The following is a 26,720-nucleotide window of genomic DNA, read 5'->3' as shown; positions in this document are numbered from 1 at the left end:
CTAAGAATTGCTTATTTGGTTGCATCAGTCTCCCTTAGCTGGCAATGTGAATCTACTCTTCAGCTGTCTCTTAATTTCTGCTGTGCAAGTATTACAGCACAATTTAGATTGCATTCAATATAAAGCATGATGGGTTATTCAACACCAGATACAGCAATTTACAAATATTGGGAAAGTCACAGTTTTTATGGAATTAATTTTTTAATACTGCAGTACATTAATGAAGTGTGAGTTCTTGGGAGAGTCTAGAAAACAGTTGGTAGATGGAAAAGAGATCTAGAAATTAAACTTAAGAGGGAATATTGAGTATTATCAAAAATAAGGATTGTTTAGAGGAAGCTTAGTTTTACATTGCAAACTTGGGCGTTATGGACCAGTTTTGTTGACTGGAAAACTTCTACAATATGCCTTACATTAGAGTATCTAGAAATGGTATTAATTTCTTTGTTTACCCAAAATGCAATTAACAAGTAGATTTTTAAAATGTTTATTTACTTTAAAAATGCAAGCACGATTTTTGCATTGAAAAGAAATTTTCTTTCAAGACTTTCTATAGAGATGGTTCGGACCTTTTCTGCAGGGTCGGTTTCTCTTTGAAATGGAATACATATTTAAATCTTCTGGACTTTTGTGTTCAGAGCTATTGTTGCCATTCTATTTGTCAAAAAACCCTAAGCAAGGGTTTTTGTTCTATTGTTTTCTTCAGCAAGAAAAAATGTTGACCTTAGACTGGTTTTGTTCTGACAACTGAGCTGCTCTTGAAGCATGGGGGAATGTCTGTGCTTTAACAGAATAACAATTACTTCAAATTATGAGAATTTTTCCTACAAACCTGATACTGAAACAAGTCTTTTCTGTAGTTGTGATGATTGAAAAAATACTCCCCACCCATGTTCTAGAAGCAGTAACTTACATGTGTCTGTATTCCATGAGTTTATTTCATGCTCCCTAACAATTCCTCCTTAGTCCCATCCTTTCTCAAATCATATACAGCAGTTGAATTTATCCTCAAATAGCTTGTGATTTACAACTCTAAACAAATGTTTTTAAATTGTCTTGGAGGATTATTGCTTCTATTTCAACCCTGAGAGGCTTTTTGTTTTTGAAAACTTAGTTCCCTGTTTTTTCAGTTCTTTATTTTTATCTCTAAAAGGTATCACCCATCCCTAAAATCCTGGCTTCATTAAAGTTTAGAAATGGATAGGATGCAGCCTCAAAAATACTATTTTCTAGTTCTTATCAAGTGGCTATCCTTTTAAAATAAAGAGTATATGCTGAAGAGGAAGAAATTCAGTTAAAAGCAGTAAGATCAATATTCAGGATGCTTACATGTGTCCCGAGTTTAAATAAAAAATTTGGAACACCTTCCTGAGATTAGTAGAATAGCTGTCTTCAGCATATTTCCAGGAAAAAGACATTTCATGACTTTCTTGAAAGGCAAACTGACCAGCCTAGCACATAAAGGCTGTGGTTTGCACTATATTCACCTCTGCAGTGATTCTCATCCCAAGGGTATGCACAGTTCTGAATGCCATTGCAGACTAAAGAATTATTGATGCACATGTTGCTATGGCAGAAGTAAGTGTTGCCTGAGCAGGGAGCTGCAGGAGAGAAGAGAAAGAAAATATTCAGAATTTTCAGTAATTGATGCCTTGCAATAAAACTATTAAGTTCCTATATCTGGGGTTTTTAACATGCATTCTTCCTCTCTGTTTCAAACACAATCACTTCTCTTGCACGTCACTATCTGATGCCTTTCTCTCCCCATGTAATTGCTTTCAGCAATTTCAGTATTATCAATGCTATAAAACCTATTCTTGCTCCAAAGGGGTAGGGAGCAGATAGAGACAGTCACAAAACACAGATGATGGAAGAAGGTTTTAGTAAGTGTCTTTAAAAACTTAATACTTAAAAATCACACGTTCACTATCAATTATATATTTATTCTGTGGAGCATCTGCTATGTAGATGTTGTGAAGCAGTCCCTCAACATCTGCATTTTAGAGCCCATAACTATCTTAAGGCAAATCAGATTTCAGCTTGTGGAGGACTGTTTCAGTAATTGCAAGAGATTTCAATAACTAGAGGCATCTAAATCATTCCTGCTTGTGAATGAAAAGCTCCTGGATCCTCCTATTAGAGCTAATACAGGGACTGAGAGAGTACAGTTTAGCTTTTTGTGTATCTATCTATATATAGTCAGAAATTTGAAGAAAGAAATTAACTAGAAGGCTGCCCCATATTTTTCTGAATATTTGTTGCAGCTCCTTGATATAAGAAAAAAGATATTAGAAAGTAGTAATAATTCTTTTCAGGGTGTTGTATCATATAAGTAGAGAATTATTTATAAATTCAGGGCACTGGACAAGAAATTGATTTTCCCTTTGTTTCAGTAATGTGGTATTTTTACCATGGAAATGTCTTTTATTAGTGGAGTCAGTTATATACTAAACAGCAAAGATGTGTGATAGACATTCTACTATTTGGTTTCACAGAAAGAATGTATTCTTGAGCAGTCTGGATTCTCTGAAACAGAACAGGAAACCCAAAGGGTAGAGCAGAGGGAATGACTGCTCCTGAACAGTGCATTTCTCGCTTAGTCATTCTGTTAGGCTTGAGAATCTCAATGACAAAAACAGGAGTTATGCCTACAAAAAAAAGAACATTCAAACATTTGATTTTGCATTCCTAAATCAAATATGTATTGTGTTTCTGTGGCTTACTCCACTGAAGTTGGGTAACCGTCACTCATTGATTTTAAGCTTTTGTATTTGCTGTTACTGCTTAACCCTGGCAATCTGGCAACATATAAACATATTCTCATTTCCCTGAACAGGTGAATTGTTTTTATAGCTCTGTATTTGGTTGATGCATTCTGCTGTTGCTTTTCCATCTGCCAGTACAGTCTCTCTTCTACATGTTTGTGTAGTCCCTTTAAATTTTTGTGGGCATGGCTTTGGTTCACAGTTCGTGAATATGGGGCAAATTGACTTATTTTCCTTTTGTTTGTTATTTGGGGAGTTTGAAGTCTAAAAGTCACAATGGTTGATCAACTCCAGCCTAGGACTTCAAGGTCATAGCTGGACTCTTCTCATAACAGCTGCCCAAAAGTGGTGCAATGCTCACAGTGCTCTTTGTATCCAGCATTACTCATGTATTGAATCAAGCCAGGAATCAAATACATTGATTTTTCACATTGCTGTTAGCTGAATTACTTAGTCAAACATGCAAGCAGTGCTAGGTGTGTGTTAGGTGACTGTCATGCACTATTAGTTAATTTATGGAAATCTTTCCAAAAATATTGATCATTTTCATGGTTGGCTTCGTGTAATTACAAATCATTAGCAAGGTAGAAGAGAAAGATATCTTAACAATCTGAAAATAAGATAAGCTCAGATTGGCGTTTATTTCAGTTAGAAAAATTGCTTATGACAAGATTATATAAAAATACTTGAAACACTTTACAGCCACATACTTTTCAATGACCCTATCCAAGAAAGGGAGTATCTCAGGTAAATAACAATAACCACATACCTTTGCAGATGTTCTTCTGCCAATGACTTTTGAGTTGCTTTAAGCTCACAAATTTGGAAAGTTATCTACCTTTAGGAATACTTAGTATTTCAACCTCTTGCATTAAAAATCGTCCACACACCCCTCCCCAAAAAAATCCAAACTCAACAACAACAAAAAACCCACTCCAATAATTATAATATAAATAGATCATTTCCCTGGCAAAGTTCATAGCATTTTCTACATTGAAAGCTAGAATAACTTGCACTATCACCAATGTTAATAATTGTATTGAAATGAAAGCTAGTGGAAAAGCAGTTATCAATTTTTGCAAGCTGTACTTAAACTTGACATTTATTTAAATTCTCAATATCTAAAGCTTATTAAATGCCTCTTGTAGGTTAAGCAATCGACTAGCTTGAAACATGCAACTGTTCCTTACTACCATGTACTCAAAGTAAGCCAGAATCTATTTCTCTTATACATATCTGTTACTTTAGGAAGGTTGTTTTATATAAAGTAGCTTTTCTCCTATGTTAAAATTTACTGTTTCATGGAACAGAACACAAAAGCTACCTGTCACCTGAACTTTTGTGCAAGTTAGTGACCAGGATCTTGTTCAGGACTGGCTACAGACATGTTCTGTCAGAAAACTTATTTTTTTGTCAGCTAATCTGTACTATTTATTCTTCAAGCAAAACTTTTTGATAACCTTTAGCACAAGTATAAGTCTGATTTCCTGAAATGGGAATATTTCATTCAGCTCTCCACATGTATCTCAGATCTGCTCTGCAGTTCTGAACTCAGTCTGCTTTAGTGCCATACAAACAACACTGCAATGGTTCTGCAATGTGGACAGTATTGTCCTCTGTAAATATGTGAGGCAACAAAATTCCATACAGGTACAACACTCTTCGAAGGAAAAAATCTCACAAAAAACCTGCTTTCAAGAAACATCTTAATTTACAATGAGAATAAAGACTCCCTCTAACCCAGGCTATGGAATCCAAACCAAAATCCAGATGGCATTTACAACTCAGCTTTAATTACAGGCGCTTTGAATCAACTTGAATTTAACTACTTATCTATGGGTGTGCTACACCACAGGGCTTTGCTAAGGGAGCACATGTGGGGTCCATCAGAGCCAAATGCAGCTGAGGATAAGGGAGCAGCTTGGCTGGAGGGGCTGTAGTTCCAGACCCACAATTGAAGATAGAGCTGTGTTTAGGAAGTAGAGCAAGACTTGACAGAATCAGACATATTTTCTACTCTTCTGAACATCCAGAGTGGCCTTAAGAAGAGCCTGTTGTGGTGTCTGGCAGGGAACTGGGTGCTAGTGGGAGAGCATGCTTCAGTCCACTGCTGTCTTTTTGAAGTCTGTGCTCATTTGTAGGGAAGGATGTGTCTTTGTGAGAAGGCTTTAGCCTAGGGCACTATTGCTGAATTCAAGTGGAAAATAAGCCTTTTAAAAATGGAGGAAAGCTTTTCTTCAGGAACCATGTTAGAAATGTAATAAAGCAATTATCTAATTTACCTGCTAGTATGTGAAGGAAACAGAAATAACCCTTTTCATCTATTCCTGCTGCTTAATATTCAGCCGATGCTTTCCCTGAAATACATGAAGTACCTCAGTACCAGGAGAAATGGCACTTTTAGATCTACTTACGATCCACAAAGGAAGTGAAGAGCATTCTGAACCTGCTCAGTCTGCTGCCTTCATCTGCCCACATCCGCACCACCCCTGTCCCTGTCTGCAGCGTCACGTCGTTGGCCACCGTGCTGCAGAACTTGGCCTTCAGGTTTTCAATGGAGCTGCTCCCATCATACACAGCAACAAAGTTCCTTTTGCATTCATTGGAATGCTCCATCTGATAGTCCAGAAATCGCATATAGATCTATTAGAAAAGAGGAATCAATGTCTTTGGGAGAAGAAATACAGAGAGGAGAGTATTCTTTCTTAGCAGATCTTGAATAAGATATTTTCTTCTTCCCTTACACATACATGTAGTTCCCAATTCACAGCACTTTTAAACTTAGATTTTCTCATTAGATGTCCATGTAAAGCATTACCTGACATTGTCTTGGGTATCTGTTTCACTTCTTCCTGTTCCCTAAAACAATCTTTATTTAAAATTTTACTTTATTTCTGCTCCCTTTGGAAAAACACTACAAAGCAACACACTTGGTGAAGAAACGCCCAAGAAGCTCTGCTAAATGTGAAGTCTGTTTCTCTAGAAAGAGACACAAGGAATGCATAAATGTACTGAAATAATTTTTAAAGTATTTTGACTGTTCTCTTTCTTTCTAGTTCATAAAAACAATGTTAAAATATAGGGGAAGGAGTCTAGTCAGAAAAGCTCTGAAGTAAAATAAGGAAATTAAAATTTATTGCTTCAGAATGAAAGCTAATTACTGAACCATAGCTGTGTTATGGAAGACACAAACCATGAAGTCAGGAGTAATTTGAATAAAAATGGAAACGAGAAAGAAGTAAGCTGGCTGTGTAGGAAGAATTAATGAATTTAAACTAATCTTAATACTTCTAAAAGCAGAAATCTAATCCAAGAGAAAGCAGCATATGTGTTAGAACACATGCACCAAGGAAATTAAAAGATTGAGATGGTAATTAAAGAGTAAGTAAATAATTTATTTTGCTGGAGAAGGAAACTCCTGCAAGATTGTCATTCAGTTAAGATTACATTAACACATCAAAAGGCTTTCGAAATTCTTCAATGGTTGTACTGGAATTCTCAAAATTCTTCTGAAAATTTTAAGATCTGAAACCAAGTCGCTTAAGCTTGCTGCATTTTAGACTTTAACGATTTATAGACGGCTATTGTGTTGCCGGAGAAGCGATGTGCCCAGGGACTGACCGAGCCCTGCACAGCGGGGCTGTGTGCATCTACCAAGGACTCTGGGACCCCTGTTCAGGTGGGGTGCAGCAGGTTAGGGCAGATGAATCTCACTCTGGGGCTCTAGAACCCAGTTTGCTGCCCCTTTGCCATAGCTCGATACCAACCACCTCTGGGAGACAAAACAAGGTATTCCCCTCCCCATTCCTACACCTATCAGGCTTTATTGAAAACATGGTAAAAGAGAAAGACAAGTGACACTTGCACCCCATGGCTTTTCCTTTTCAGTGCTTCCAGAGGCAGGTTGGCCAGCACTGCCTTCCCTTGCACATTCTGTCTGAAGGTGCACCCAGTGCCATATTAGCTCATGCTTCACCTCACTTTTTTGTGATTTTCAGCATATGTATTTTTTCTTTTCTTCTATTTTCTCTTTTTCCCCCTGCTGTTTTTGTTACGATTTACTGCTGGAAATTCTGCTACATTGAGAACCTGTTCTCCATTGATGACTTATCTCAAAAACATGGATGTGAGCTGCAATTGCTAGTATTTGGGCTGAGAGATGATATTTTCCTTTAATGATTGACTTCATATATCTGCTATGAAGTAACAATGGAAACTAAAAATAATTTAGCACACTTAGTAGAGCTATTATTTGTATGATAACAAAGGAATAATCCCATTAAAAGTGCTCACCTCTTCAGAAGCTCTTTTGGATTAATGTGCTAGGCAAGTATAAAAGGTCCTTACTCTTACATTATATTGATTATTCTGTTAATTTTATGAAATCTGGACATAATTTATTAAGTGTCTACTTTACACATTTTAAAAATACTTTCATTGCTGGACTCATGTCAGCTTGAAAAGTTTATTTTTATTGCAAAATCAAATTGAGGAATTAAAAAATGTCTGTGCTTATTTTTCTCAAGAGACTGCATTGTATCAGATCTAACGGATTTTATCATCATAATTCTTCCTGAATTGAAGCTTGAGAAACCACTGTCAGAATACTAAGAATTATTTTTCTGTAATGTTTTAAATCAATAATTTAGGATGATGATCTAATTTCAGGACTCACCCAACTATAACTCTGCCTTCTGGCAACATTCAATAATTTATTAAAATACTTAAGCACAAGACCCGATGCACTCAAGTGGCAATGTAGAGAGAAAATGGGTTTGTTATTGTTTCTGGAAGAACTACGTCTATTACTTAGACTAGTATAGGGCTCTTGGGAATTGACTCACTTCCTCAAAGGCTCAAATATATTAATGGACTTTTAATTTCCTTCATGTTTTGTCCTCTTATTATCATCTTTTTGGTTATTATTTTAGAGTAACCTTGCAAGGTGGTTAACAGGGCTGGTTAGTTTAGGTGTTAGGAGTGTGTAAGAAGGCAGAGGGAAGGTTTGTTATCTTGGCAGCTACTGCTTCAAAATATTTTTTAATTTTTATGTATGTGCAAGCAGAAGCAAAATTAAAGATGTGTATACTCTACGGAGAAAAGCATGTGCTCTTCTGTGCAACATATTTAATGAGTATGACTGAAACTAATATGATTCAGGCTTTAGCTATTGTGTATTTTGGGGTTGTGAACAGGATTTTATCCTGCTGTCTGCCTAACAAGGTAAAGCCTTTCCATTTAGCTCAGACTGCTGATGAAAGTGGGTTTCAAAGAGCTGGACTGTGAATTAGATGGGAGAAGCAGGTACATGTTCTGTTGACTTTGAACAGAACCAAATTCTCCAATAGAACCACTGGAGGCAAACCATTAAGTTTTGGCAGTGAGATTTACTGGAAATTACTGAAGATGTCAGCCAGCATTTTTGCCTGCAGTCTTCCAATAAAACCAGGATCCAAGTCAAATGCCCCTGAAAATTGTTGCTTAAACAGTTCTCACAGTTATTTGGTATTTGGAGCTTCAAATAATAGGAAGCCAGCACTATGGACTTATATAAATTTAATTTCAGAAAAAATTCTCTCTCTGGATTTCCTAAGCCACTGCTACATGACTCATTTCAGTGAAGTACAACATTATGCAAATCACAGTTAGTGACCATTACCTGTTGCTACTGTCACAAAAACCCATTATATCCTGAATTATATCAACAAAACCCACCTTAGCATTTGGAGTGGCTTTAATTGTCCAGATACAGTCAACTGCTTGTCCTGGTTTTGTTTTTCCTTCTTGTTCTACTTGACTGGAACGTACTATTCCATCAGCTCCTGAGAGCTCAAATTGGCAGTCTAGGGAGAAGACAGACCTTGCTGTCAAATACAATATAACATTAATTTAAAATTTAAGATATAAAGAAATTGTTACTGTAATACTATACCTGGGATGGGATTTAAAATACCTCCTAGGTAAGTGAAGTCAGGATCTGTAATAGAAAGAAGTCATGAATCACCAGGGCTATCAGTGCTTGAGAATCACTTCAAGCTTTAGTATTATCTGCAGATTATGTCCATTTTTTATTATGTCACAAAAAAAATTGCCTGAAAGTTTACTGAATCAATTGGAGCACATAGAGTCAAAGTTTTTTTAGATGAGAACATTATTCCACAAAGATTGACCTTATCTGAAAAAGGTAATTCTATCCTGACAGTTCAGATTTCTAGCACAACACCAAAAATTACTATTTAGTATTTTGTTCCTACATTATATTCTGAATTTAACTATGTCAGTTTTCACTGAAACTGCTGGAGCACCACAAGAGTACAGGGAATCTTTGTCTGTGCAAAAAGCTTATTTAGATTTATTTTATCAGACTGCTGTCTATGTAGTTCTGAACAATTTGAACTGAGCTTAGCAGAATATATCAACACTTAGAAATTGCTAACTGCTCTTAAAAAAAGAATGTGAAGAAAGCTGTTCAATCCTAAAGGTACTTTTCCCTGGGTTATCTGTGTCTCTTGTATTAGGCCATGTAGAACAGCTCTAGACATGGTTTATGAAATGTTCTATGCAAAGAAAGCACTAGTTCATGCAAAAGTGCACAATGGTTTGGTACAAAATTCTTTTTCAAATGAAGGTCCAGAATTTGGCTCTTTCTGTGATTCTATAAATTATTTTTTCGATAGGAAATATTAATTATTTTTTTATATAGGAAGTTTATCACTTCCCCTAGAATGCCTCAATCCTGAGGTTAAGACTCAAACCAGTTCAGAACATGCCTTCTTTGTCCTCCTCTTTTTATTTACCTATTGTGAAAATCTATGATCACTATATGCAAAATTCTGCAAGGTTTTCAGCCTTCTTTGTAAGCTGATTTTTTTATGAAGCAGGAGTATGTGCATGTGTTCCCTTTCATTTTCACAACCATAAAATATTTTACCACACTTCATATAAACGAAGAGGAAGGAAAAGAAAAATATCAGTCCTTCAGTTGCTGTAATCCATTGTGAAAATAATACACAGTTTAAATGTATATTTAAAGTCTCAGCCTGCAACTATGGTAATTTAGTTTTGAAAGTGGTGTTGATGAAATGGCTTTGGAAATGGACTTAGCAAATTGCATAAGTACTGTCCCTGTGAAAACATTATTATCATGTAATTCCCAATGGTCTGGTCACCATGTTAATCTGAAGTTTCCGAGTCTAAATCCCTAAGCAGTAATATATAATCATGAATTGTGTTTTCATGTGCTCTAGGGGTAAAGATAACATGAAGAAGTTATATTTGTGTATACATTTATCGAAGTAGTAGAGCTGACACTTGTATATTGCCTTTTGTCCCAAAGGACAATGAAATGCTGATAACTACATGCGTAGTATCTATGAAGTACAATAGTCAAGCATTGCACAAGGACATCAGGTCAAGTTTTCATGTAAGAAGGATGCCCTGCCAGGTTTAAGTAGCTCCACAGAGCAGATGTAATTTTTGTTTGTCTAAAGGCACTGTCAGCACATTGTCCTCTCCTTTGCACCTGTGAACTCCACAGCACTCTGAGCAAAGAGCAGCTCTGTTTTCTGAGCCCAAGGGTTGAGGGAACCCAGTTATACTGAGAGCTTGTGCTTAGACTGTGCAGATATTTGCTCTGGGTTTTCAGAATGGAGGTTTAAAATGTTTTGCATCTGGCTAGAGTGCTACTGTAGAGTTGCTTCAGGTGGTTTTGTCCAGTGTCTTACATGCCTAGAAGAAAGGCTGGTGAAAAGGCAGCTCTTTGCATGTGCTGTCTTTCCTTTCCTACCACTGCTGAAACTGGTACAAGTAGACAAATAAAGAAGGGTGCTGCTGAAGATTTCAGTTCGAACAAGCTCAACTGTCTTCCTCTCTAGCAAATTACAGATCTGTAATTTCCTTCAGTCAAGATTCCCCAAGTGCTTTTAGCCATGTGGCCTGTAGGAGTAGCAGGACTGAGACTGGCTATCACATTGTCACTGTGCCTCGTAAGTGCTCATGCTGAAATGCAGCTCTAGGCTGAGAGGACAAACACACCCACAGAGTTCAATGGGAGCAGATAGTCATTAACTCCGTCAGAATTTTAGACATCTTTACCTGGTATAAATGAGTACTTTGCTTGAAATCCCTTTCCTTCCAGCTCCTCATCAGAAATAAACTTGATCCACATAAATCTCCCTGTTGATCTAATTAGTGCAGGACTTTTCAGACCACAGTAACGATTAATGAGAGGGGAGAACCCAAAAGGTCCATCTCGAACCTCCAGGTGATCAAACCGACATTCAAATGAGGGTTCTATGTAATAAGGTTCATCAAAGGTCAACTCAATTCTTTGTCGTGGAGCAGCTAGACATAAAAAAAAATTGAGCAAAAGATTAAATGAAGATCTTGATAAAAAAAACACAAAGACATGAAGTAACGAAGAGACAGGCCTCCAAAACAGCAAGATAAAAAAGAAACTGGGAACTTCTCAAAATACATCTGCAGTCTAGAAATCATTTTCTAGAAGTTATTTTAGAAATATTTTTAGAAATTATTTTCTAAAAGTTACTTTTGCACAGAACCATACAAAATTTTTTGCTTGCTGATCTTAATTGTTGAAAATTCAGAAATCACATTAATTTAATGCAGCACATATAACATATATGAACATATATACAAAGGTATTCAAACAAGGTTACATATTAAGAGATAAATTAAAACAAGTGTTCTGTGAAAGCAAAAGACATAAAAAAGGACAAAACACTGAGCTATGCAGAAAAGAATGGAAAAGAGAAAGATAGGAAGAACTACTCACTATTTCTTAAACATAAAGTCCAAACTGGTAGATCTTTTCACAGAAGACATCTTTTATTAGACTATTCAGGGCAGTGTAAGTGCTTCATGTAAGTCAGTAATATGCAGGTGGCTACAGATTGCATATTGGTGAGTCTGAGCCTGTGGCAGTATTGGGATCAGAGCCCTAAATCCTGACTCTCACATCCGTGGTTTGGATCCCAAGACTTTCTCCTGTATGAATGGCTTTACTGTTCCTCATTCTTGGCACCGGCTGTGCTACGTGAACTTCCCGATGCTGGCTGGGATCTGGAGTGAGAGCTCTGAGGCATCACACACTGCCTGCTTTTCCTGAATGCCAAAAGGATTTACTCTGGCATCTCCAGCCCTCCCGTCAGACCTTCTGCCTCGCTCACAAGAGCGACACGCATTTGGAGCTGCTGTGAATGTTGGCAGAGCTCTGCATGAAGGAGCAGATCTTGGCTAGAAATTCTGGAAGACCTTGGCCCCACTCAGGCACGCACAGTGTTTCTGTGGAAGGACTGAGGAGAGCTGGAAGCTGCTCCTGTGCCCCAGCCGTGCAGCAGGACAGGCTGGCTGCTCCCTGGGGCACTCCTGGGCACGCAAGGTGCAAAACCAAGATGTGCGTGGGAACAAGCAAAAAGGAGGGGTCTGTGAACCACTGCTGTGCTGTACAAATAAAAACTCATCAAACCTCATTACTTGAACTATTTCAATTAATTGATATGAATCTGATTATTAGGTTGACTAATATTTTTAGCTGACTTCAGTGGGTTTTGGGTGCATTCTAATAAGAGGAAAAATAATTGGAGTGTCTCAAGTCTTGCAGCCTTTATTTAAGATACTCTCATTGGAATATAGTTTTATTCTAGTTAATGACATTTTTTTTTTGTCCTCATCACATTATTTTAATAGTAACCTCAGCAGTGCTAACAAATCTCTGTATTTTTAGTACAGTGCCATGGCAGCCAGATATATCTTCTTTATTAATGAAGTACAGCATAAAGGTTTTCTGTTGGTGAGGTAGAAGATTACAGCATGGTATGAAATAGCCTTCATTTTTTGTAATCTATTATCCGTGATATTAAGGTAACAAGCTACAATTTTTTTCCTTACTAATTCCATACCTTCATAGATTATAGTAGATATGCTGCTCCTTTTCCTGGCTGTGAGGATATGTCTTATTCTATATAGCTAATTTTTTACTGTTTGCATTTCTTATTTATTTGTTGTTATAACTTGACAGAGAAAATTTAGCTTCTTGTTCAAGTAAATGGCTGTAGAATTCATTATATTACCACTATGGCCATGCAATCCTTCGCAGAAGGGTAAGATGACATTTTTAACAGTTCAAGATTTTCCATTTAACAGTAAGATTACAGCAAAACAAAGCAGAAATGAAGCACGTACCTTCTAAGATATAGATGCACTCTTGATTGGGTGGGTACATGTTTGGGTAGTTTGGTGAAGCAAAATGTCCTCCATTACTGGTCCGGACCCAGTTGTCACACTGAGTGGGAGGAATGCGATTCACTCCAATACTTTGCCCACCTTAAGCAAAAAAAAAAAGTGATCAAATTAGTTTCTTCTGCAAGCATGCAGATTTGATAAAGTAAAATTCTGGCATGACACATACATGCCCTCTTGAAAGGCACTCATTAATGTCTATCTAAGAAAATCTTATGTTTAATTTTGTGGTGGAGTACATCCTAAAGAAATCACAGTTTTTGAATATCATATATATCCAGAGATGCTTGGAACGGAGGGGGAGTAATTTTTTTTCTCCCAACTCAGTTCAGGTTTTTGATACTCTTCTTTCTAAGTGAAATAGTCACAGTGGCTGCCAATACCATTATTTTAAGGGTTATGTAATCTCTGTTCCTATGTAAATATAATCAGAAATATTTGTCAGCTTTCACTGGTTTTGACCCTGATTCCAGAATATGCTAAGGTGGGATATCTATTTACAGTAATTTGTTGGAATACAGGATGTTTGTAACAGAATGAATTTCAGTATGTAAATACACTAAATACAGCAATGGTAGTTAATAAAATTCCTAGACTGCCCTGGTAGCCAAGGGTCTCATTTAGGATTGAAGCTCCTCTTCTGGATGTACAGGGAAATGTGTTCTGTGACTGAGATTATGCAGTTTAGAAAGGTAATTCTTCATGCTGGATTATTCACAGAGTTTGGTTCAGATTTCCTCAACCACTGAGATGAGGTTGGGAATAGTGTGATCTCTGATATTCTTAAGTACCTTTGGCCCTTCTCCTTGGTATCCACAGAATTGCAGAGAATAAGACATAGGATATGTATTTTCTGCTCAATATTTTCTAAATCTCACAGGGTACTCATAGTATTATTTGTATTTACATACTTAATTTGCAGACCTGTGAGAGGACATCCATGCTGGTACAGGTCTTAGATACCTCCAATAAATGACATCACCTTCCACTGGTACCCTGACAGCTTTTTGATTTATGGGGGTGAAAACTCTCTTCTGCAGAAATTTTTCAAGGAAATTCAGTAGGTGGCAGTTCAAGGAATTCTTCTCTCTTAAGGGTAGGTAATCCCACATATGAAAAAATAAGGTTTGTGAAATAGATTCCTTCCCCACTCAGCAGGTTTCAAAAACGTTTGTGGGTGGACTATTTGAAAAGCTTGTTGTCAGATACAGAAAACATGAATTTCTGTGGTGGTTTCTTTCCCATCTCTAACATCTAAAACTATACAACTTTACCTGGGAAAGTGAAACTTCCATGCTCTTTGTGACTGCATGGTTTTCTTCATTTGGGAGAAAATGCAGCAAATGGGGGAAAATGGAAAATACTGCAATTCATACTGGTAATTCAAGAGCTATTCATATCTGAATACAAACATTTCTTTTCACTTATATTGCTCAATTAAAAGTTATAAAACTCCTCCATTTTTTGAGAGAAAATCATCAAACTAAAATTTTACCTTGTGTCTTCTGAGCAACAGCAATGCCTTCCACTACCAGGATTGTTACAAGCAACACTGACGAGAGAAATTGGACAGGAAAAACATCAGTAATTCTTCAAAGTTATAGACCATTTTCTGCAGTCCCAGTTCATGCAAATCCTGGCATCACTGACCAAAACAACTCAGAACATATAAAAATATATAATTAATTTATATGTTTTCTTTAAAATTTCAACTTATTAAATCAGTGCAGTCTATGTGCACTGCTGGTGCTTCTTCCAAGTTCCTCAAGAAAGTGTGTATAATAAAAGCAATTCATTGTTTGAGGGGACTTTTAAGAATATTTTCTAGAGTTTACATGGTATCTGTTGTCTATAAAACTTTTTATATCCTGAAACAAGATGTTTCACTGCTATAATGAATCATATTTATCCTAAAACTCTATTTGCATAATGTGTGCAAAAGACTTCTCCAGCTTCCAAGAAATTCATCTGGACCACAGGAGACACTGCATGGTCTTAACCCCTCCACAGATTTCAGATTTGTGCTTGCAAGACTGGTGGTTGTGATGCTGCTACACAATACCAGTGATTTCTGCAAATGATGAGGCAGTAGTTAATGGACAGACGAACATTCTGGAGATTGAGAGCCTCCCTCTTTCATTCTTTCCTTTCTGGCCATTTTACTTTTGGCCTTTCCCTTGCATTTTCACGTTCCCTGCACCCAAGAAGCATCTGTATGAACAGCACACTCCATATTCCACAGTCCATCAGCAATTTAAAAGCAGCCTTAATGTTTAGATTTTCCTAAAATGCTTTGTCAACTTTGTCACTTCAAATTGTTTAGGATTACTGGGAGAGGGAAAGAGAATGAAACTGAGTAAATTAATATGCTACTCTTCAAATCTTTCATTTGCTTGCATCTGGAGTATCTTGGAAATTCTGGACACAGAACTAGCTAAGCAGGCCTGGACTGCCCTGGACAGAAGGTGGCTGAGGGGAGACAGGACACGAGTTACAAAACCACAAATATCATTGAGATTGAGAACTGAGCAACTACTGCTTGTCTCTTCCAGTAGAGAACCAGAGGGTGTCAGACAAAGTGTGCAGGTGGCATGTTCAAATTACAGAAAGATTTTTCTTTCTTTTTTTTTTTTTCCTTTTTTTTTAATGCACATAATTCATAATGCATACTTGAGGTAGAAAATTCTGTTCAGAAACCCCTTAAGCCATAAATTGTTGGAAGTCTGGGATGTATTTGGGGCAAATATAATTTGCTCTACTTTTATGCTCATTCTGCTTTTATATCTCTGTAAAAGAAGGTACCAAGCAAGATGGACCTTTGATGTGACCTGATATAGCCCTTCCCATGTTCTTAATCTACTTGTCAAGCAGGCATGGCCTTAGCACTGCAGGGCAAAAAGAGATTTCAGCAGGAATTTTATTGTCACATTCAAGAAATTAATTTTATTTTCCCATCCTCACTGCCTTGTTGCTCAGGCATTTTAGTGGCTCAGTTGAAATGGCTTTTTTCCCATCTGTGCTTTTCCCTGTGTTGCTGTTGGGACTTTGAGCCCTTTGGAGTTGCAGAGTGAGCATGCACTGACTGTGAACCACAGCGATCTTGACTCAACTCATCCAGATGCTCCTCTAACACTGGCATGGATATATTATCTTGGGAAAAGATAAAAAGATTCAAAGTCTGCTCCCAAAAGTGTCCATCTAGCATTTATATTTTATTTTGTATGTTTCTGCTTTCTTTCTTCTCTCTACTCATACTGAAGTAGACCGTGTTTCATTCTGAAACTTTCCTCACCAACAACTGCTTTTTCCCATGCAAGTCAGGTTCATAACTGTGGGTGTTTTCTAAAATACCATATGGGTCTTGCAAACAAGTGCTATGTTCTTAGAAGCTTATTTGATTTTTAGGGATGGATTATGTTAGAGTAGGTGAAGATTTAAGTAGTTTTTAAATTTCCATATCTGCAATAATTCTGCATTTCATCAATATTAATACACTTAAAAATATACTATCTGTCATTATCCAAATACAAAGCAGATGCTGCTAATCATTACTGACTCACCCTAGAATGAAAATTCCTCCTTCAGAAGAAAGTATCTAGCACCCATTACTGGTATTCAGTTATGGATGTTCACTAGTCTTTAAAGCAAATGAACAAATATCCCATCTTTATTAAGATACCATTGATGTTAGTTTTCAGCTGGTTTTAGTTTTTACCATTTCCTTACATAGATGATATTATTTCACAATTATTTACCATTTATTTTTGCAGTTTAAACTGTATGCTGAAAAATCCGAGTTTATGAGTTGTATGAACTTACAATGCATTTGTACTCCTGAGATCACTTGTCCCTAACAGAGAATCTTTTCAGTTATAGACAGTTATAAAGTTGTCAATCTCTTTTCTTTGTTGTTTTTTTTTGTTTGTTTGTTTTTTGGGTTTGTTTGTTTGTTTGTTTTCTACACTGGTTTTGGTGCAACACTTCAATGTTGACTTCTATTGCTAAAGTAAAGGCAGTTTCCCCAATCCTGTGTAAATCACATGTCAGTATGTTCTATTGAATTCACCTTTTTAAAGATGTGCTAGGCCCACCCTCTTTTCAGAGCAAGCTCTGTGTAACTTATGCTGCTTCTCAAACTGCAAAATGAGCTTTGACTTTTTTTCTTAAAGCACACAGAGAAATATGAGTGAAGTTAACATGTGACTAACAAAATGAATGCAAATACTCAATTTCAAGTAACAGTGAAAAATTGAGGGTTTGTTGGTTTGCTTTGGTTTTTATTTAGTACAGCTCTCTACTATGGCTACCACTGTTAAAATAAGCATTTTTTTTTTTTAATTTCAGTATGCATCTACATTTATTTCAGTGATTGTACTGGTGGAAACAACATAAGAATAGATGTTCTGTTACACTAACCATTGATTTCCCTTCTTGCTGATGTGGATAAAGAAACAACCCCCCTAAAAGGACTTCAGAAACCTGATTGGCTTTCACTAGAGCTGTGCTGTTTCTATAAATAGTCTGGCGCCTGTATCGTGTAAATGCAAACAAACTGTGCCTATTCCTTGCAGAGCAGCATGGATGTGCAGGCCACTGCAGAAGATATGGGTTGAATATTTATCTTACTGTCTTCTTTTTGTCATGTTATATGGATGACTGGGAATAGTATAGGCCACCTTCTCTTTGTTCCCTGCCTTTTTCGTCCTCTTCAGCTTTAACCTCTCACACCTCTTCCTTGCCCTCCCCTGGTCATGCCCATCCTTCTCATGCTCTCAACAGCCCTTAAGATGTATTCAGAGTAGCCCAGGTAGCAAATGTTCCAGGGTCTTCCTTTGGCACTACTTTTAAGGTCCATCAATACTCAGGATGAAAACAAAAGGAAAAAATAATCAGTCAGGATATTTTTAGACCTTTCAGACTGTTTCCATTAACCCATTTTTGTGTGCATTTTAAAAATAACAAAGCAATCTCTAAATTCATACTACTTCCTGGAAAAATAATTTTGAATCTCAAAGACTAATTTGGACAGTACAAATCCATAAGGAGGAAGATGTCTACGGAAGAGACAAATTCTGGAAGTTGGTGCAGTACAGAGCTAGTGCTGAACCACTGTCCTGGTACTGCAGCAGGGACACAGTCACAGAACTACTTTCACTAACAGTCTTGTAGCATTTCCAGAAGGACGAAGAATGATCTTTTTATTTCTAATAAACTACAATTCAAATAGTTATTATGTACCTGAACTTACAATGGGACACAGTATTCCTCTGCTCCTTTTTTCCTCTTTTAAAGTCTCTTACAGATCTCTCTGACATGACTATTCTTCAATGTGAATGAAAGATAAGTCTAGGCTTAGCTCCATAGTCTATTATGGTGCAGGAAGAACAAGTAGTGAGTAAAAATGCCACTTGAGCATGGCTTGCTGATGTAAGCAACAGCACAGTGCAGGATTGCATTGACTATCAAAGAGATTCAAGGGGAGAGCTGCTGGTTGTTTTGTTTTTACTGGAGGAGTATGGTGAGAATTCTACCAGAGGAGCCTGAGCTATGCAACACTGACCTTATGAACTCAGAGATTCTTAGGTGATAAATGTAATAAAAGTTAGTGCTTCTGCACCTTACAGTGATCTGCACCCTGCAGAACAGGCCATCCTTAAGCCAACAGCAGCACAGACAACAAGGCAGAGATTGAGGAGCTTCTTTTATTCATGAATCTGGTATTTGTACTTGTATTTCATGAATTATGGTGCACACTCTTGTACTACCATTTAGAGCTCTGATAGTTTATACCTGTGTGAACATGAGCTAGGAACATAGAAAAAGCAGCCAGCTTCTGTTTTAAAAGAATGGATTTTTCATTTTCTTCACTTCTTTGCATTAAGTATTTTAGACCACATAGCCTGCAGACAGCTGCATAAATTTTGAAAAGTGAAGACACTAAACATACAATTCAAGTTCTTACTATTCTGTTGCTGAAGTAGACTTATGGAATAACATAAAAGAAGCCCCTGAACTGGTGTAATAAACTGCATTGTTTGCAGATGTCAAGATATTCTTTGACATTTCCTAAATTTTTTTAAGTAAATCTAAGCCAAAAAAGAAGGCAATTTCTGCATTGTAGTATATACAGGGAGGTTCACAAATGTGTGTCTCGTACTTCTCTTTAAAAATGAGAATACTATAGTTAGTTTTGCAGTAAATGGGTGCTCAACTCAATACTGAGAAATCAGCATGTTGCTTAGACAAACAAGTGCTTTAGGCTGCAAATCTGACATATGCTTGTACTTTATGGCAAAACACATTCTTCAGATTTCACAGGATACAGTACAGCTCTGAGCTCCCTATGATATATCTTTCCCCTGCTCTTTCTGCATGCTCTAGGGATCATCACACAGAGACAACAGACTCGATTTGCTGTGTGGCTCTGAGAGCAGTGTCTGTCTTCAGTGATGACAATGGGGGATCTATGCACACAGGGCAAGCTGAATATGAAACTGGGGAGCAGTCAGGCACAACTGAGAAACATTCCACCATTTCTTAAAGTAAAGACTTTATCATTTAGAGCATTACACATTCTTAGTATAGTGGTAGCCAGAATCCTAGGGATAAAGATGACAGACTTTGCTTAAAGCAGGATTGATTTGGTCTCTGTGCTCTGCTCCTTGGATTAGGCAGCACCTTGTACACACATAGTCCAGATAGATGGCAACACAGGGGTCATGCATGTTGGAAAATCTTGCTAGGATGCCTGCTTCTTTCTGGCAGATACAGCCTAGAGTAACAAATGCTTGATCTTAATTATATACTCTGTTTTGCCTTATGGGAATGACTCCTTTTCTGTGTATTCTTCTTAAACTTAGCTCCTCATTTGCCCTGTGTACTAAAATTAGCGTTACTTTTAGCAACTGCTCATCACAGTATTTCAGGTTTTATATCCATTTTTTACTCATGTGTCTAAACAGTAATATTAACTATTAATGTGCTGCAGACATTCATGGCTATTATATCCTATCCTATTCTCTGGCCAACATTAATTACATGTTTTGGTTGCTTTTAAGGACTCTGATCAAGGATTAGTTGCTGCACAAATTCAAATTGAGTGATTGACTGGTGGGTGGTCTTGTAAAGAACTTGTGCAATTTAGACAAACGGGTAAAGTGTCCAGACACTTTGGACTTCATGTTATTGTGTGCATGGTCACCTCCTTTTCTTTCAAAAAGCTTATTAACTGCTTTAGGATTCAAGCCATTTTTAGCTCAGAAACACACACTGCAAATTTCAAGGAATGAGATTTTTCTCTCTCTGCCTAGCATTTGTTATGTTTGTTAATCGACAAAAGGAATACTGGATTGCATCTGTTGGTGCTGTATTTAAGGCTAACAATTCTGTTGCTGAAGATGGAAACATGGCAGTTGTTGAATCCCAAACATTTTCATAGTTCATAGTCTGTATACCTTCCTTAATCTATTGCTCTCTCAACAGAACATTTGCAGATAGGTAAAATGAGTATCAAAGAGCATTTAAGGTGGCTGCCTACAACTTATCCTATTAACAGCTCCAGTGGTTTCCTCAGATTGGAACATACACCAGGATTGTCACAGAATAAAGTACAGAGATGAAGGTGTGCATCAGGCAAGACATATTTTAGCTGGTTTAAGTCTCACCCAGAGCATGCTAGTGGAGCTGCCAACACATTTTTAATCCTTCTCACAGAAGCTTGATAGCAGAAGTGGGCTTTACCAGCTATTAACAGTGACTCTGGTGCCTTCTAAGATCCAAATCTTGTTAGCCATTAACTGCCAGCAGGATATCTGAATGCACTCAGGTCTATTCTCAGATATAACAGTTTCATCTCACTCCAGCTGTTTCCAGTAGGGATTCCTCTCTTTAAGATTGCCAGAGAAATAAATTGGGACTATATCTCTGCAGAGAAACCAGGTTAACTGATTCAGGAAGTAAGTGCAGTTCTCCCACATCCCTTTGATAAAAATCATCTCCAGAACAATTCATGCTTGGATGGATCTGTGACAGAGTCCCCTCTAGGTTGGCTAAAAACATTTAACGTTTCTGATCCTGACCTCCATTAGAAATGTATAAGTAGCTGTGGGCTGCCTCATTTTGCCAGTTGCTCCACATCCTGTTACTTATAATCCATCCCTGGGTCTGTCTGCTGGCAAAACTTCTGCCAGAAGAATGATAGCTTTCATTTTTAAAATAGGAACTTTCCTTTTTATATGGAAGAGCCTTTTTTTTCATCTCCAAGCTGTGTGCAGAAAGAGACTGATGAAAAGACTGCATGTGCAAACCATGTTGATGAGGGGTTTCAAAAACGTTATTAAAATATGTACACTGACTTCTAAGTTCAGATGATTTCCCTCTAGCTGACAGAGCTAATCCTGCTGCACATGACTATTCTGAATACATCTTTCCCAGAAATTTCCTAGAGAAATTAGTTAGTGATACTTTTGACTTAAAAATCGATATACCAGAGTTCTTTATCTTCTCTTATTTATTAGCAATATATTATATTTTTCAGTGGAAATAATTTCTGGAATGTCTATTATGAAATTAATATTTAAAGTTCTTTTCTGCTATCTTCTTTCATGTTATGTACAGACTACAATTTTTTCTTTTCCAGCTTTTCACTCTCAGTCCCTTAAAAAGAGACTTAACTTAGTGTTCATCAATTTTACTGTATGATAAGGAAGGAGGTTTTGTGAAATTATTTCTTAACATATTTGCCATCCTTTCCTGCTGCATAGTGGAGTCAGCTTTGTAATAAAAGAGAACTGAATGAAGCACAAAGATAATCTGAAAGAATTGTGGATTTTTTTTTCATTAGAAGTTACCTGCTGGTTTTTGTTGTAAAATTTACACTCCCCCAGCCTCATATCTTGCAGTATTTGAGGTGGCACTTGCCAGTTATATGTTGACAGAGGCAGCAAGCTGTTTAAAGGTGGCAAGCTGCTTAAGTTGTCCTAGACTATAAGTGCTTCATTAATTAAAAAAACCCAAATTGGAATGTACAAGGCAGACAAGCAGCAAGCTTGTTTGCAGTGTTAGAATCCCAGCTTGAATCCAAGACACTAAAACTTTGCTTCAGTCCAGACAGGTTAGACTCCTAGTGCTGGGTTTGTTTTGTATGTAAACTACACATTCTAGAGCGTGTGCAATTAGCAGCTCTCTTCATTTCTCCAGTGAATTATGACTTTCTGACAGGTTCATAAATAATGAATAGCTTATAAAGTTTTACTTCAAGGATAATTTTTCTGTCTAATCTCTCCCTGTGAATTAAACCTTAAGGAAGATGCTGAAAATATTAACTTTTTCATTAGATAGGGATACATAATTTAGTAGCTCCTTTAGCTTCAATCCAGTGTGATTCTATACTCTGGCTACAGCCATATACAGGATTTACACACTGAAACTTGCTATTAATATCAATGTAATTGTAACCAAGTTGTTCTATAAAAATTTTAGTGGTCATGGTCATCTATGTCTCAGGAAAAAGAGGAGTTAATGTATTTGAAGTTACGCTTCAGGGTGGTGCATTTTGAATATGATGTTTGTATGAGTACTAAGAGGAAGGTGTAATACACACCCCCAAACACTCCCCTTGTTTTTAACACGGCAGCTTTTTGAATCCTGTTCTGCAGTCACTTGAGTTACTTCTGCTGAACAGCTTAGCACTACAAGCAGTTTGGAGCTTCACTTTTTTTTCAGTGCAGAAAAGGTGGAAAGTAGATACTGTTTAAGTAAAAAATAATATTCTGACTTCACTTGATACTGCCTTCATTAGGGTCATTGTAGCTTCTACAGTCAATACTTTGCTTTTGGCTTCAATGAGCAAATCATGAAACTATTAGGAGATTTTTCAATAACCTTTTTTTTCTGCTTGCTTTCAGCTTTTTGTGGCATTATTACACCTTTTGGTTTTGGAAATAAGCATCCATAAGTTCTCGCTTTTGTGTGGAAGGAAGCATTACTTCTTAACACTACTTGTTTGTGAGAAATTAACTGTTAAAATCATGCCAAAATGCAAATGAGGAGCTGGAGCAGAATGGCAGGAAGTTAAATCATAGCAGTCCACATTCTTGCAACCTGATGGAGTTGGAAATAATTCTGTAGTCCAGTGGAAGGTGGGAATGTAGCAGTAACTTGTTCTACCCCTGGCTGCTTGTTGAATTACTGGGTCAGAAGCTACAGAATTCTCTTTTTGGCTTTCTAAATTAATCCAATATATTAACTGAAATAGATAAAAACTAATGTAGAGGAAGGATTTAACTGACAGCTTGTACAGTTTTTTAAAGCAAATAACAGCATATGGAAATTAAAGAGGGAGCATATTTGAAGCATGGGAACAAGCTCTTAGCAAACACATTTTGGGGGAATACCAGGTATGAGGAAATTCAAGGTAGGTATATTTACTTCCTAAGGCTAACAGGAGCATGGCTTTATTATGAAAGCAGCTGCTTTTCTCCCTCATGAAGTGGAGGGTTATGGTGCTTTGTTCCTGTAGAGCACCTGAATTTTTCAAGCTGTGCCAGGCTCAGGGAATGATTCTAGCGTGTTTAAGATGTCATTGAGAACTGAAGGCAGGAGGCAAAGGCTTTGTCTTCCAACAGCCCAAATGCAGCAGCTCTTGGCCTCCAAGAGGTTCCAGAGCCCACTGAGAAAGCAGGTGGGCATTGGCTGGGCTCCACTTGAGCAAAAGCTGCAGCCACTGAAATATCAGGGCTGTCATGCTCCACCAGTGCTGCCACTCAGCACTGCTGCCTGTGAGAGCTGGAGGAGAGCAAACAATCCATGCAGGATGATGGGACTCAGGATGAGACTTCTAGAAGTTTTGCTGAACGTTATGGACAGAGACAAAGAATTACATTAAGTTTTTATTTAAATAGCCCTTGATATTGATAGCCGAGGGAGAGCAAAAGAATAGCTCTAACCAAGCTTAATGTAAGAAATTCCAACTGCCACAAAGTATGATGGGCTCTTTTCTGCCCTGAGGTAACAGCCACAATATAGATTCGTTGTGGATGACAGACATTCCACATTAAGAACAGAAGATGTTTCTAAGAAATATTAAATAAAATATGATTTCTCATGATACACTAAGCTACATGGTACTTTGCATGTGGTTTAGCAGAACTCCCCCAGTTCTGTACATGAAGCTATTTGTATGGAGAAAAAAAAATTACTACCACTGTAGGTAGGGCTTCCATGCAGAATTTAAGCTGCAATTTGTAAAATACGGATGGTTATTTTGAATTTTATTCCCAGCAGCTTCCTTCTGGAACAGAATCTCTACACCTATCTACAGGAATATACTTTTTTGTTTCTGATTAGGTACAATAATGGGACTACGGAATGACTTCTATTGAAGCAGAGCTAAAAGGGAGTTTATGATGCTAAGTAATGATAGGTTGTTTCTGTAGCCATGGCAAGGGATACGTTTAGAATACTAACAGCTTATTGACTAATGGCTTTGTGCAATTTATGGATTATGAAAAATACAAAAAACTTCCTGTAGAAGGACTTTTTACCCGGACACTAGTGTGATTATAAAAAAATATGCAGGTCTGTTCAGTGGAAAACCTGTACAGTCAATTTTGCAGCAATCACATATTTTTGAAATGTAACTAAATCTGCATGTGTGTAAAGTATTTAAGTAGCAGATACAACAGTTGTATTTTATGGTTGTTTTATAGTAGCTTCTGATATTTAAATATGTTACTTAAAAGAGGCAGTAGGAAAAAATCTAAATGCCTTGTCTTCCCCATGTAAACCATATGTTCCTATGTTGTCTAAACTCAGTAGATGGTTAACAATATAGAGACAGACATTTAGTAAGAACAAGTATCTTCTGTCTCTCAGTTATGACGCTAATAAATGAAAAATATTTTTGAAACCCTAAAGACATAAACTCCTTCATGTCAGGAACATGGGATTTTATGGCCCATGGAAACATTCTGGATTTAAAACAGACTTCTTTACAACTTTCATACTGTGGGAAGACATCAATGTATACACAAAACAGTTCTGCACTCTGCAGTAGTGCCTTGTTGGCTTCAATAATGCATGCAGTCATACCAACATCTCCTAACAAAATAATGTAAAATAATAATCATCATTAATAAAACCCCAGAACAACAGACTGGAATCCCCATCAAGTCTGCTATTGCTCAAGAAGACACAGAATGATAGAAATAATCTCTTGAGGCACAAGGTTAAGTGCCACATCAAGATTTCTAACAGAAACCCTTCGCCCATTGTCGAGCTGAATAAATAATAGCACAAAGAAATGCTTGGATGAGGAGCCTTGCTCCGTTGTTTACCTCTGAACAGAATTAAGTTAGAAACAAGGTTTAAAAGCCTCAAGAAGAAAGGCACAGGTAAACACCGGTCAGGGTGTAGCTTGTGACTCGGGCGACTGATTTTATGAAAACAGACCTTGTTCCCGATAACAAGTGTGATGAGCTGAACAGTGTTGAGCAGCTCGTCAGGAGAGTCCCGAAAGCCAGGAGTATTTTTACTGTGAAAAGACGAGCGTAGGATAGCGCCGGTGTGTCTCGGGAATATACGGGTCACTGGGGTAGAGTCGCTGCCACTGTGACCCACCTTTCTGCAGGCTGGGAGCCCCCGAACCCGAGGTGTTCCTAGCGGCGGCATCCCCAAACCCGAGGCACCGAGGTGTCCCCGCCACTGGAACCTCTCAAGCCCGAGGTGCCGAGGTGTCTCCGCCGCCTGCCCGGGACCGGGGGCGGCCCGGGACAGGTGCGGGTCCCCGGCCCGGCGCTGGGCTCCGGCAGCCCGGAGAGCTCCGGAGAGCGGCGGCCGCCGGGCAGGACGCGGGGCCGTGGGGCGGTGCGATGGGGCGGTGCGGAGCGCCGGCAGCTGCCCGGGAAGGGCAGCCCCGGCAGAAGCGGGGCGGTCGCCCCCGCACCCGCCGCTCCGAAGTTTCCGCCGGCGCAGGGAGGGCGCCGGGGGCAGTGCGGGGCAGCCGAAGGGGCGGCGCCGCCGGGGGTACCGCGGTCCCCGCTCCGGCGGGGCGCCGTGCGCCCGCGGCTCCTACCTTCCAGCACCGAGCAGAGTTTGTGCAGGGCCATTGTCTCCCGGCGGCGGCGGCGATCAGCGGCGCTCCATGGCCGCGGCGGTGCCCCCCGCGAGGGCGCTGTGCCCGCGGCTACGGCTCGGCCCCCGCCCGCCCGCGGCCATGCCCGGCGCCCCCGCGGGGCGCGCTCAGCCTCCGCCGCCCGAGCGCGGAGCCGCCGCCGCGCTCAGTCCCATCGAGAGCGGGGCGCGGCGGGCTCCGTCGAGGTTGGCCTGCCCCGGGGGGCTCCACGCGCGGCGCTCAGAGCGCAGCCCGCCAGCTCCCAGCCCGACTGAAGCGCCTGCTGCTAAATGAAGCTCATTTAACATGTGAGGGGTGTTTGCCTGGATGAGCTGCTTGTACGCATGTGCCCGCCCCCGACGGAGCTCCGCAAGCAGCCACAGCCGCAGCCGGCGGGGCCGCTGTGCTCCTCCCGCTCGGCCGGGCACCGAGGCGGGGGCGACAGCGGCGGAGCAGCACCCATTCTCACCCCGTCCCCACGGGGAGCCGGGGCTGGCCCCGTTGCAGCGCCCCGCCTCGGTCCCGCACCTCGGCCCCCGCCGCGCCTCACGCCCCAGGCCCGTCCTGCCCCGTCTGCCGGGCTT

General features: G+C 38.9%; 1 protein-coding gene across 1 annotated transcript in view; it reads right to left on the bottom strand.

Moving 5' to 3' along the window:
- NETO2 (neuropilin and tolloid like 2) overlaps positions 1-26,415 on the bottom strand; it is a 32,461-nt gene extending 6,046 nt beyond the window's left edge. The window contains exons 1-8 of the mRNA XM_002197845.6: positions 26,098-26,415; positions 14,521-14,577; positions 12,969-13,109; positions 10,860-11,108; positions 8,698-8,742; positions 8,481-8,608; positions 5,180-5,408; positions 1,488-1,601 (exon numbers count right to left, since the gene is read on the bottom strand). Coding sequence (XP_002197881.1) covers positions 1,488-1,601; positions 5,180-5,408; positions 8,481-8,608; positions 8,698-8,742; positions 10,860-11,108; positions 12,969-13,109; positions 14,521-14,577; positions 26,098-26,131 — 997 coding nt within the window. The 5' untranslated portion in view covers positions 26,132-26,415. The remainder of the gene's footprint in view (positions 1-1,487; positions 1,602-5,179; positions 5,409-8,480; positions 8,609-8,697; positions 8,743-10,859; positions 11,109-12,968; positions 13,110-14,520; positions 14,578-26,097) is intronic.
- Positions 26,416-26,720: the final 305 nt, after the last annotated feature.

The sequence above is a fragment of the Taeniopygia guttata genome, chromosome 11 (assembly GCF_048771995.1).
Source record: "Taeniopygia guttata chromosome 11, bTaeGut7.mat, whole genome shotgun sequence".
In the NCBI taxonomy this organism is placed as follows: Eukaryota; Metazoa; Chordata; class Aves; order Passeriformes; family Estrildidae; genus Taeniopygia; species Taeniopygia guttata.
The sequence above is the reverse complement of the archived record's forward strand: the minus strand, read 5'-3'. Positions and strand labels throughout refer to the sequence as shown.